A 14016-nucleotide genomic window follows, 5' to 3' on the forward strand; every position below is an offset into this window, starting at 1 on the left:
AATATGAAAAGTTAATTGAAGACCATTTATTTTTATGTCCCCGTAATCGAAGATTCGGGGGTATATAGTTTTATCGTGTTCGTCTGTATGACCGTCTGTCTATCTGGCGGTTTGTTTGTCCGCAAAAACCTTAACTTTTACCATAACTTTTCATTTATTGGAGCTATGACTTTCATATCAAATATGTTTATTACATGTGACAAGCCCTTACTTTGGGTACCACCAAATTTGACCTTTTTACCTTTACCTTAGAGTTTGTCCCATTTTACACAAAAATTTTTACTTTGGCATGTAACTTTTAAACGGTAGATACAAGTTCTCTCATACTTCAAATATGTAGTTTTTTGGTATTACCTTTCATTGGATACTAAAAACCTTGACATTGAAGTTTTCCGTACTTATGAATTTTTTTTACCTTGGTCATAACTCCTGAATGGTAAGTGCTAAGGTATTCATACTGCACTAAAGAAATCATCAACTTTGATCTTTGAGTTTGACCTACCTTTCAAATCTTATCCTTAGCCATTACTTTTGAACAAATGGTGCTACGGCTTTCCTATTTTGCAGTTGTATTTCTTGTGAGAAAACCCTAATTTGGGTAACAATATATTTATATTGCATTTAAGAAAAGTTTAATCTTTGCTATGTTGCCATACAGGAGCATAGCTGTTTCACAAACACATATTTTTATATATGAGGATTTGCGGATAAGAGATGGATACCTCAAAGCGTAACAGACGGAGGGACGGACGGACATCCCAATCACTATATGCCCTCCCGCTTTTCAAGCGGAGGATATAATAATATATAATTCTGATGATTTTTTTCAGTCAGTTCGATGAATTCCATCATCAAAAAACAATGTTTACCTAACCCTTAAGGCTTTTACTCCTTTCAGATTCTTAATCATTGCATTTACCTTAAAATATAGGTATGATTGTATAATGTTATGAGATCAACATATCAGTTTATTCCCAATAAGCTCAGGTGCGCATTTTGGTCAATAAGCTTCTTTATCCATTTTTTTTTGCCCCCTAAAAATTTTAGCTTTAATCTACAGGGGGGTCATTTTTCTACGGGGGTCATTTTTCTTCACGTGGGTTCTGCAAATTTTAGGGAAGTGGTACTTTTTCTACGGGCAAAAGTGTCATTTTTCTACGTCGTATAATGACCGGGGGTCATTTTTCGACACCGAAAAATGACCCCCGGTCATTATTCGATGGGGGTCATTATTCGTCTTTACACCGGAGGTCACCTTATATTTTACATCAAGAAGGGGACCAGAGGTTAACATATCATGTAAAATACACTGACATGAAGTAATGGACTTTTGCAAATTAGCGTACAGACGTTACGCGCACTGTTGGTGCCATTTTACTATTTTAGAATTCGACCTATTAAACCCATCGGCGATTTTAAAAACATACTCACAATACAGATAACTTTGGTATGATTGGATAGATTTTTTCATAGAACTACCCGATTCTTGTAACAAAATATCGTTTTACTAAATATTATGCAAAAAGTAGAATTTCAAAACATTTTTTAGCAGGGATCGAGCATTTTTATAAAAATGTGTTAAAATATGAATCCAGATTTTTCATTTTCCTCACAAAACAAGAACAATCCATGTCGTTTGTAAATTTACAAACGATTTTGCATTAAATGTTGGCAAGGAATAGAATACGATAGTTTTTACAGAAAAATATGTAACGCTTTTAATTAAAAACGTGCATATGAATATGGACAATACATTTTCTCATTTACAAGAAAATTTAAATAGAAACAAATTATATCAAAATAATGTGCTTTTCTCACATATATTTCATTCATGTTGATATCAAACTGCATCCTTTAGAGCTAGAAACTGGACTACAAGTTCAATAAAAATGTCCAGCGTCTAAATGGACGTGCAAAAATAAGACAATGCCGTTTTGAGTCGTTAAATTATATTGTTTTTCCCATCGGATACAGAAATAATTCAATGTTCATAATGTGCTACTCTACTCGGTTTGATTGAATATAAAATTAATAAATTTACTCCATTAATTAATATTTTACCCAACATTTAAGAGGTTCAACATATTTGTCCAGTGGACGTTCTTGACGCGTAAAATTCGTTCTGCTTCAACGTTATCGAGAAAATGTGTTTAAGATTGCTTCGAAAAATGAACAACATTTATCATATACATGTAAATAAAAATCAAAAGCGTCCTTTAAGTTCATGAGTTTAAGTATAAATAATTTATGACTTTTTAAACTCGTATTTCAAGTACAAAGAGATAGCGATAGGGTACCAGTCAAAAAAGATACACTTTTAGACGCATTACATTAATTTCTTCCGTAACGCTATGAAAGCGTAACGTCAAAAGTCACCAACATCGCACGCAACGTCATAGCGAACAGCGGACTTCAGACATTTAAAGGCAGACTTTTCTGGGGGAGCAGTTTAAAAAAATGAGAAATATAAATTGTAAAATTATAAAATGTATAAGCCTCTGATAGCTATGAAAAAATTAAATCGAAGAATTTCAAATTCGTATTTTAATTGGTTTAATTAGAAAGTTTGCAAAAAATTAATTCGTGAACATTAAACTGTCTTGAAATAACTTATATTTTTGTATGCATTATTAAACTGAATAGTATAAACTAACAACTATATATAAACAACTACAATCTCAGAAAATGCATTGTACAGACGTTATAATTTCACATTTACTCTCGAACCCTTTGATCTCTCGAACATTTCTCGCTGTCCCTTGAACTTCGAGAGATTGAGAGTCACCTGTAATTTCTTTCTTATTTGCAAACTGAAGGTACAACTTCCGATCAATGTGATACGCTGTAAATAAACCTTATTAAATAAGGGATGCCACGCCTTTCACGCACAAAGAGCCATAGCGCATTTGATAGTCACTTTCGCCTACTCTAGTAGTGATTTTTTAAATACATTGTTTAACCAAAATTTTGTCATACAGTGTTAGTTTATACATGCCTTGAAGCAAATCACATAAAAATAATATTTAGATATTAATAGTACCCTCAAATGACATATATAAAAATCGTTCAGTTTATATGGAGAATATAGTGAAAACTGCGGTACCCCCTTAAACAATGAGAAACTGTAGCTAAAGACCACCCTTAACCAAATAAACAACTTCTGAAAAAAATTATTTGGATATGACTGCACTTCATCACATTTAGATAATTTTGGTTAAAGGTGGTCTTCATATCGAAAATGTTGACAAGATGTATTTAATTATTCTTCTAAAATTGTTTCAAGATTCAACAATCTGTCTTAATTTTATCTTTCAAACTAGCAAGACTTCGTGGTGTAGTGATATTATTGCTGGATTGAAGTCATAAAGGTCGTGAGTTCGACTCTCTCATGTAGTGCGTTTCTTATGTACAATTTTTTTTCTCTGTGCATTTTTCTTATGTTTTCTTTCATTATTTTTTTTTATAATACATGTATAAATAATGTAAGATATATAATTTAATACAACATTACACCTCAAAAGTTTTTCGGAACAAAAATCAGTTTTACACTATTTTAATGACCCCAAGTCATAGCTGCTAGCTAATTTCATTTTAAAAATTTTCTAACAATCTTGTTTAGAATAAGAGTTCTGAATAAGTAATATTGTCATGTAACAAACTTGCAACTATGAAACTATAACACTGGTCCACAAATGATTACATACATGTAATTTGATTTTGATTTGCTAAGATATCTGTATCTATAAATTACGGAAGCCCATTTAGGATCTATCAAAAATATTTTTGAATTCGTTATAACAAATTTTTAGAATTCGTTATAACGAATTTAATTTGTTTTAACAGCCTTTAAGAATTCGTTATAACGAATCAAATTTGTTATAGCAGATTCATTGAATTCGTTATAACGAATTTAATGTGTGATTACAGATTTGTTGAATTCGTTATAACGAATTTAATCTGTTATTACAGATTTGTTGAATTCGTTATAACCAATGTGTGGTTAATCGAATGCAAGAATATTTGAAATTTGAAATTTATAAAAGCTTTGTTTGAGAAATGGAGAAACCTCAATAGTGGAGCGGGCGCATATAAATCACGATTCAAATTTTGCGCCAATGACTTCATCAAACTTTCGACCAATCAGAAGGCAGTATCTTGAATTTTTGTCACCTTACAGGTGGGAAAACCAGATTTTGAAATCACCTATGTTTATCCCTGTTTACAAGGACAAAATTTAAAAAAGAATCCCAAAAGGTAGGGTGCGACCTATCAAATGAAAGGTCGGGGGTGACCAACAAAATATACGAATATACGAAGGCCATTCAAAAAGTACCTAGTAGACAATCTTAACTATTATCATACACATGATTGTATAAACTGCTTATAGATAAACGCATTTTAGCTAATAAAACATTTATTTTGTCGAATTGTAAAGTTTCATTCTATTTTTCATCAAATTGGAAATGAAGAACATTTCCCTGTTTATTATACATGTAAGAACTGTAAAAATATATTTATATAACGTGATCGATATAGTTGATTTTCGACTCTAAATATTGTTAATTTTTTCATATATCTTTTATTTTAAAGCTTTTACCCAGTCGCATAAAATAGAAAAAAATTAAGACAAAAGAATATGTCCAAAATGTAATTTTTCGCTGTTAAAAGTTGATCTCAATTTAGATGCACATTGAAAAGTAAGTGTCCACATGTAATATTTTAATCCTATAAATATAGGAGAAGACGCAAAATGTTCAGAAAATATGCAACACCGCCTACACAGACAACGATTAGCAATAGATCCTGTTCAGTAAATCCAGTATGTTTGGACACGTTTTCTTCATCTGAAAAAAAAAACAAAAAAACAAAAATGTATCAGCATCGAATGTGTTGCAACCACTATTCGAATAGTAATTCAAAAGTGGTTGCAACAGTGCTGCATCAAAAGACATTATTAAACAAAGCACTATCTTTATCCTAGTGGCTTCTTTCGAGTTTCGTCCCGGGGTACGTTTTTCAAATAGAATCATCAGTTTTATAAAGTTTTACAATTAATGTTTTGATCTTAATTTTTAAACAAGCCCTGGTCCTTAAAAACCGCTTATGTATAGATGTATTTTTTATTTTCAATTTTTATTCTTTCATTATCTACGAGTCATCCTATCCATCAATGGTTGAACGTTCATGGTAGCCTAGAGCGTTCGCTTCGTGATCAGGAGGTCCGGGTTCGATCCTCGTTCCCGGCGCCGCGTCAAACCTAAGACTAAAAAATAGGTAGTGACTGTTCCTTTGCAAAGCGCTTGGCATTAGAAGTGAAAGTAACGGGTCTTTCGGATGTGACCTTAAAAACGTAGGTGGTCCCGTGCCACGGTAGGCGCTGGCACGATAAAGAACCCTCACCGCTCAATGGCCCTGAGTGCCGAGTATAGGTCTTAATTTGAGGTCCTTGACCGGCATACGCTGACGTCTCCAAATGAGTGAAATATTCTCAAGAGGGACATTAAACAATATACAATCAATCAATCCATCAATAGTTGTGGTATTTTTTTTTATTTGTCTAAAGTTGTATAAAAATTGCTTTGGTTAAAACATTTGCTTTAAATAATAAAACACATTTTTACAGTGAAGATGTTAACATAAATGTCTTTTTGAAGTAAAATCAAAAACAATTGTATTGATTATTTTTTATATATATCCTAAGATTTGGTCTTTATCAAAGATAAAAAATAACACGAAAGCCTGATCTGAAATAAACTGACATTCTTATTTTGTACATATGAAAGTTGCTAGTGCTTTAAGGAAAATATTTTGAAATTTCATACAAAATGAACGAAATGTAAAAGTATTAATACCTGTATCTCCCTGAAGAAAGTCTGGCAGTTTCATAATTTCATCAATCATAGATTCTAAATATTTAGATCCCCTTTTCATTCCAAGTTCTTCAGTAGGTGATAGCTTTTCAACACGTCGTTCGATATCTACCTCAGTGAAACTGATCAACAGTAAGGCAAGGGAATTTTCTTGATTCAAAAAATCAACTTCATTTTGCGTTGCTAATATTTGATCTGAAGTCGAGCAACAATGTGAAGCATTATCAATGAAATTCCTGAGAAAACATAGGTCTCTATTGATAAAACTTAACCTGATTCTGAGGTTATTAGAATTTTTCAACATTTCTTGATTCTTATATTTTTGTAGAAAAGACATTTCTTCTTTTACGACTGATGCCAAATGAATTTTTGCGAGCATTTTATTGTGTAACCATCTAAAATCTTGAAATTCTCTTTGATATAAAAGTACGTTGTGAGTTTTGTTAAACTTGGACTGTGCTGAATATTTCTTCGAAATATTCCATTTTGCGTTACGCTCACATTCAATTAGATACAGATTTCCTTTTTTAACGGTAGCTTCTAAATTTTCCCTGCTTCTTCTGTCCCACGCCATCAAAGCTGTACGCTTTTTACAAATTTTTGACAATATTTTCCGAGCCTTTATTAGTTTTTCCTTTGTCTCAAGACAAATTCTTTGCATATTGTGTTTCCGAATTAAGTATACATCATGAATAGTTTTGAAAGTATGAGTTTTATGATGCTCAGATATGCACATAAGACAGACAGGCTTGCAGCATGATTTGCTTGTACAGTAAAAAATAAGCTGACTTTTTTCATGTCCATCCAAAAGGCAGACTTGTGAAGATATATTTTTTTCTGGTAAATCATCCAATTGTACTGGAGAATCACTGATGCCATCAATTTTGTGAGCTTGACATATATTTTTCAATCTCTCAGAAGAGCATAAACTGCAAATTCTAATGTTACAGTCTATGCAGAGAAGACTTTTGCTATCATATGTCCGACAGTCGGAGCACAGCACATTGGAGGCAAAATCAGTAACTAAATCTCTCATTTCACGACGTATATTGTCCTTTGGGAAAGCCAGAATGCCTTCATTTAAGATACCATGCGTTTGGTTACATAGAGGACAATTTAATTTCTTGCTGGAACAATGTTTCACAAGACAGTCAGTGCAAAATGCATGATTGCAAGGCAACAATCGTGGTACGTGTGAATCTTCATCATAAGTGTTGAAGCATATGGTGCATTCACAGAAAGATTCCAGTTTATTGACAAAAGTTGTAATCTTTTTGTCCATCTGAAACACCATGCATACTGTTATTGAAATAACACACTAACGTACTTCAGTAACTAGGCACATTACTTTACACAAAATGTAACAATATTCTGACATTTAGTGCATTATAATGTCACAAAATGTTAACTGATTCTAAAATTATAGAAAAATCTAATACTTGGATTTTAAATATTTTCAACAACAATTTTACCTTTGTTTGCAGCATTTGAAAAATAAGTACGGAAATGCTGAAAACAAACAATTTTTTACCTTTATAATGGACCTGCAATCTTAAAATTTAGAGATGTCCTCAATACAACAGGCATATATTTGCTAATACCACATGATTGCAACATCACCTGACAAGCTAAGATATAAACCTATCCTATACGCAGTTGTTATCTACTATGTGTGTTCGATAGCTGGTAAAGATCGAAAAAGAAATGCCTTACCTAATCTAATGATATTTTTATCAAGGATAGCCTTATAATCTGTATTTGAACATTTTAACATTGTAACAGCTATTATAAAATCTGTCATGAAATCATGCATTATACACATTTTGTTGGAGTGTATTTTCTCTATTGAAGAAAACAGTAGAAATGTGCATTCATTGATTCTGTTTTCTTACAGAGGAAGGAGTGTTAGGGCTACTATCATTTATTGAGAATTTATTCAATATTAAAGCATTTATGAAAAAAAAAACCAAAATGTAACACTGATGTATTATTTATTGTATGTATCTCCACATATGAAGAATGAAGTATATGGAAATAAAAAAACAGTATTCAATCTCAAAGTCCATAAAACAATACAAAACAATAACATGTAATAGATCTTGCGAAATGATGAATTCAAGCAAGACTTGTTATTTCTTGTATATCCAACTTGTCTGTCAAAAACTTACCTGTTTTAAAAATAGACCATAGATAAATTATGCTCTTGCGTATAATATGAAATGAAAAATATAAACCCCTAATGCAGTTGATAAGAGAATATGCCACATAAATCAAGGTGTTCATTGACTTTTTTGTAAGGATACCTGTAACACCTTTAAGTTGTAAAATATCTAATATGAAACAGATGTGGCATAGTTTGTGGAATCTTTTACTTCAAACTCAAAGGGATATATCGTATCGACATCAGAATTGTAGAATTGAAAAAGAAATCAATTGTTGATTAAAAACATGTCGCCGATATATGTAAATGTTGGGTTGAAGGCAACATCTTTTTTTTTTCTCATGGAGACAATTTTTGATAAATTCAGTAGGGAAAATTCCAAGAAATTGGTGCCATAAAAAGGAATCAATCTCAAAATGCATTGCAAGAAGGATATGAAAAATACGAAGAGTATTCAATCTCAACGTCCATTAAACAAATATATAAAATAAGAGCAGAGCAATCACGGACCTCCGAAACATCAGAGGTGGGATCAGGTGCCATGGAGGAGTGAGCATCCCCTGCCGACCGGTCACACCCGCCGTGTGGTCGTTGTCATAGTCAGGAAATAACGGTAAAAATCCGTGGTCAATTCAGTGTATAAATAATGGAATAACAATTGGTATGAAAAACGTCAGTCAGCATTTCATTCAATGATAAATTGTATTTGCTGACAATGTCATTATATCGACCATAGAATTTACGAAATGATGACTTTAAACGAGACTGTTGATATTCTTGTTTCATCAACTTGCTTGTCAATAATTTACCTCGTTTAAGAAATTGTTCATACGTAGAGCATGCTCTTGCATATCGAATCAACTGAGAAATAAATACTCCGTATGCAGGTGATGAAGGTATATTGCTGCATAAGCAAGGGAAGTTGACGATAGAAAAGTTAAAGTTATCACGTTTATCATATAGGTTGGTTGTTAGATTACCATTAGTGTCTTTTTCAAGTAAAATATCCAAGTATGAAGCAGAAGTGTCGGACTCTGTTGTATCTTTTATCTCAAGCTCACCAGGATATATCGTGTCGACGTAGGAATGGAAATTATCATTATTAATTGACAATACGTCGTCGATATATCTAAATGTCGAGAAGAAGGCCACAGCAAGTGTTTTCTTCTTTTCACGTAAAAGGTTTTGCATAAGTTCTGCTGCATATGAATATAAAAATAAGTCTGCTAATAACGGAGCGAAATTTGTACCCATGGGAATGCTAATAGATTGTTTGAATACCTGGTCTCCAAAAACCACATAGATATTGTCAATCAAAAACTCAAGCATCTTCTTGATGTCAGCTTCAGAGTACTTATGTGTGCAATCAGAATCTGTTTTAAAGAAAATAATTTCTCAAATGACCAATGACGAGGTTATGCTTACGAGTTCCATTTTTGTTGAAGAAGCGGCTGTCAATGATATCAAAAAGCATGGATTTTAATTTGTCGTGGGAAATTGTTGTGTATAAAGTTGAAAAGTAGTAAGTTTTTATGCTGTTGATTTTTGTAAAGTCTTGTGATTTCAAATTGTCCAAAAGTTCTTTAGAATTTTTAAGTATCCACATCTGATTTACACCACTTCTTTAATTTATATTTGTACAGTACTATTGAAGTTTTTCCTTCATTACTGTTAATATTTTAGTGAGAAGTAACGAAAGAGGCTTGGTTGAACTTTTACTGGAACCTCCAATATATCTTTGTTTGTAATGACTCTTATGAAGTTTCGGAATCCAATATATATAAGGTAGTTCAAATTCATTTTGGCTCTTTGGAATATTAAAAGTATTCAAAACTGATGTTTAGGAATTTCTTCCTTAGAAAGGGAAGTATGAGTATAGGTAGGATAACCACTTGTAGAATTAAATCCAAGTTCTTCTAGAATGCAATTTATAAAATGAGCCTTACAAACAAAGACAAGGTTGTTACCTGCTTTGTTAGCAGGAACCAGTACGTACTGATCGTGCAATCTATCTAATTCTTTTTCACTTCTGGTTTATTGAACGCAGAAGGATAGATGGTTTTCATTTTGCCCCTCAATCTTTTAATACGTGACTTTAACATGAATCTGATACATTTAATCCATTCTGACAAGGTGTCTATGTCTTCTTTTTCATATCTAGCCCATCGTCTGGCGTAATTTTCAACAGAATCCAAAATATTTATGTAATTCCGACGCCAGTTGAAGGATTGGGGTTCCCGCATATTAAGGACCTTTTAAAATAAGTGATTTAAGGTCCTCATTCCGAACTATTTTTACGTCACCTGTAATAACGTGTCCAGCAGCACTATAGTTATAGGGCGAAGAAGAATATGAACACAAAAGGGGATTATTTTTCAGATAGTCGATATCCAGGCCATGTAAAGTATTTTTGTAATTGAAAAGTAGTGATCGATGTATATTTGTAGGCAATACAAGGCGTAGTCTTTTAACTTGAAATATGGTTGAATACAAGACTGGACCCTTTTGTGATTAAGAATATTACTTATATTAACTGCGTCAATTCCTTTATCGGCATATTGAAGTTTAAGGAAAAGACGGATTTTTTAGCTGCATTTTTTCCGTGAAAGGTGCCGGTTTAAAAAGCCTATTATGTGCAATATCCATAATCACAGAACCGAGCCTATATTCAGGTGTCGAGGCATCTAAATTTGGATGTTCCTTGATCTTTTTAAGTAGACTATTTAAAAGTTTCAAAGGGACAGAGTAAAATTTGGTTCGAATATGATGTAGACCTAACTGTTGATTTACATAAGGTAGTAATGAATCAAAAGAGAGGTCGTGTATTGCTGGTTTATTGTACGAACGATGTCCATGACTACGCTTACGTCTCTGAGTATTGTTAAAAAGTCTCATCATATTTACATTATTACACTGCGGGCTTGTAAGATTTGCAACAAAACTGATTTAGAGTAGATCGAACACAAAAGTATCAAAGAATCAGAGATGGGATCAGAAACAACGGAGACGTACGCCTCCTTGTCGATCCATCACATCCCGTGACTGTCTTTGTTCATGATTGGGAAAACGCAATAATACAAAGAAATTTTTATTTTATAATTGTCAGATAGTATCAAAAACCCATTAAAGATGTATTTTCAAATAAGAAGCTTTTTTTCATCCACTTTAAGAAAACTTTAGACACACTAAATGAACTTCACTTGCGTAAAGAAGACTTCTAAATAAAACTCTTAATGCATATTTTGTCTTAGGAATTAATGCTAAAACCCTACGAATGTACCATTAACTATTGTTTCACTCTGTAATAAAAAACAGGGAGCGTTCTAAGTGTTTTTTCTTGAGCCCTTTTTGAACGGTTCAATTTGGGAACCGGACGTTCTTCTAGAGTCTTAATGCATATTTTGTCTTAGAAATTAATGCTAAAACCCTTCGAATGTACCATTAACTATTGTTTCACTCTGTAATAGAAAAACAGGGAGCGTTCTAAGTGTTTTTTCTGAGCCCTTTTTGAACGGTTCAATTTGGAAACCGGACGTTCTTCTAGAGTAAATATCTATATAAGGTAGCTCATAAAAGAAAGCAATGCGAATGTAAAGGAAAAAATAAATGCTGTTTTCTATTCACAAAAAATACCTTTGGTCTGCATACTTCATAATTATATGTTGTCTTTCGTGTAACCTGTTATATGAGTCTTGAACCTTTGCCATGTAAATCAAAATATGTAATTCTCTGCCCACTATCCCTTACAATTACATTAAAATAATATCGATAATGAAATATGTTAAAGATCAAACAACATGTTCTTCACAATATGTATAATTTTTCCCGATTATTTGACATTTTTGCAAACTTGAAGGAATGTGTCGTCTGGCTTTAAGCCCAAAGTCCGATAAAAAATACAGGGAGCAAAGTAAATACGGACCTCCAAAACACCGAAAGTTAGATCAAAGTAAATACGGACCTCCAAAACATCGGATGTTAGATCAAAGTCAATACAGACCTCCAAAACATCGGAAGTTAGATCAAAGTAAATACGGACCTCCAAAACATCGGAAGTTAGATCAAAGTCAATACAGACCTCCAAAACATTGGAAGTTAGATCAAAGTAATCGGACCTCCAAAACATCAGAAGTTAGATCAGATGTCTTAGAGGAGTGAACATCCCTTAAATTGTTCAGTGTCATTATAGGGAAAACGGAAAAATCTTAATTTGACTTAATGATATATTGTATTTCTTTACCATGTCACTGTATGGACCGTATGACTTACGAAATGACTATAAACCAGACAGATGATATTCTTATTTCATTAAATGTATGTTAATAGCTTACCTCGTTTAAGAAGTTGCTGATGTATACAAGTTTCAGAACGTAATCTGTTAAACATAATAACATAATAGTGTTTTTAAAATGCACTTACCGTCATTCTTTGGAGGCGATTGAAAAAGTGGCGGTCGTGATTAGAATTGCTGCTCCGCATATACTGATTGTCCTAGATATCTGCCGTGGGTATTCGGCTTTGTGCGACTAAAAACATCCGGGAATAGGTCATCTTTAACAAAATCGGAGCTTTTCCCAACTTTACAAACAGAGATTACGTTGTTTAAAAAACTGTTTTAATACTAACTTGTACAGAATATGATGTCATCTCTGAGCTTGGTTTCATTATAACTGTCTATTATTTGGCGTTCCCTGTACGGGGTTTGGTAAACACTTCGTCCGTAAATGCAAAGAGCGTCATATTGGTCGGAGGTTCCTAAAACGTCGTAAGTTGTGGTCTGGTAACTAGCTGCACAAACTAAAAACGAAGTGATTATATGGAATACAATATGTATTATTCTCTTTTGAATCTACCCTGTGAGAAATACATGTATTATTAGAAAGATTTAAATTTTGTATAATATATATAATTATACTTGAATATCTTTTGCCAAGGATCAAGGAAGGATATGGAGATAACGAACAGTATTCAATTTCAAAGTCCATCAAACAATACACAATAAGAGCAGAGCACGGACCCTTGAAACATCAGATGTGGGGTCAAGGGGCCATAGAGGAGTGATATTTGTATTTTTAATATTATTTAATATTGCTGTTTTCTTTTTTTTTTTTTCGTTACTAAATGATAAGAAACCTCGATGCTCTGATACATAAACCATCACTTTGTCATATACTAGAAGGATATGGAAATAACGAACAGTATTCAATCTCAACGTCCATTAAACAAATATACAAAATAAGAGTATGTAAGAGCAAACACGGACCTCCGAAACGTCAGAGGTGGAATTAGGTGCCACGGAGGAGTGAGCATCCCCTGCCGACCGGTCACGCCCGCCGTGTGCTCATTGTCATAATCAGGAAATAACGGAAAAAATCCGTGGTCAATTCAGTGTATAAATAATGGACTAAAAATTTGTATATAAAAATGTCAGTCAGCATTTCATTCAATGATAAATTGCATTTGCTGACAAGATAGTTTATCAGTGACATTGCTATTTCAGTGCTAATCCAATACTCCGTTTATACTGTAAATAAGTCCAATAAACTTACCCTTCTTATTTGTCTCAGTATCCTGTGTATATTTGGTACTGCAATGTCTCTAATACTTAGTGATTCATGATTAAGGTAAAAACTCAATTGCATCCCATTCAATCTGCATGCCATCTCTAATCACATTTTGTACTTTCCATGATCAAAATGTTATTTTGAGTCTTCGATACATGCATTTTTGCTTCATTATTATGAATTACTTTTGATAACATTTAGAATAACAAGAAATAGATAAGTGTTAATTATCATGCATATCAATTTCTTTTCCATTACTCAAGGTCATTGCTCTTGATATGTTGTATTCAAACAATCTATTGGAATTCCCATGGGTACAAATTTAGCTCCGTTATTAGCAGACTTATTTTTATATTTATATGAAGCAGAATTTATGTAAAAAATTTTTTTGTGAAAAGAAAAAAACACTTGCTGTGGCCTT

The 14016-nt window shown here is 32.7% G+C and overlaps 1 protein-coding gene across 1 annotated transcript; it reads right to left on the bottom strand.

Annotated features, from left to right (window-relative positions):
* Positions 1-4662: 4662 nt before the first annotated feature.
* LOC134252689 (E3 ubiquitin-protein ligase TRIM33-like) lies at positions 4663-7474 on the bottom strand. The gene is made up of 3 exons (XM_062735189.1): positions 7402-7474; positions 5853-7152; positions 4663-4844 (listed from the first exon to the last, which is right to left on the bottom strand). The coding sequence occupies exons 2-3, from the start codon at positions 7150-7152 to the stop codon at positions 4726-4728; spliced, it is 1419 nt and encodes a 472-aa protein (XP_062591173.1). The 5' UTR covers positions 7402-7474; the 3' UTR covers positions 4663-4725.
* Between the last annotated feature and the right edge of the window lie 6542 nt (positions 7475-14016).

The sequence above is a fragment of the Saccostrea cucullata genome, unplaced genomic scaffold (assembly GCF_032062105.1).
Source record: "Saccostrea cucullata isolate Sc308-1 unplaced genomic scaffold, CSIRO_AGI_Scuc_v1 ctg6183, whole genome shotgun sequence".
NCBI lineage: Eukaryota > Metazoa > Mollusca > Bivalvia > Ostreida > Ostreidae > Saccostrea > Saccostrea cuccullata.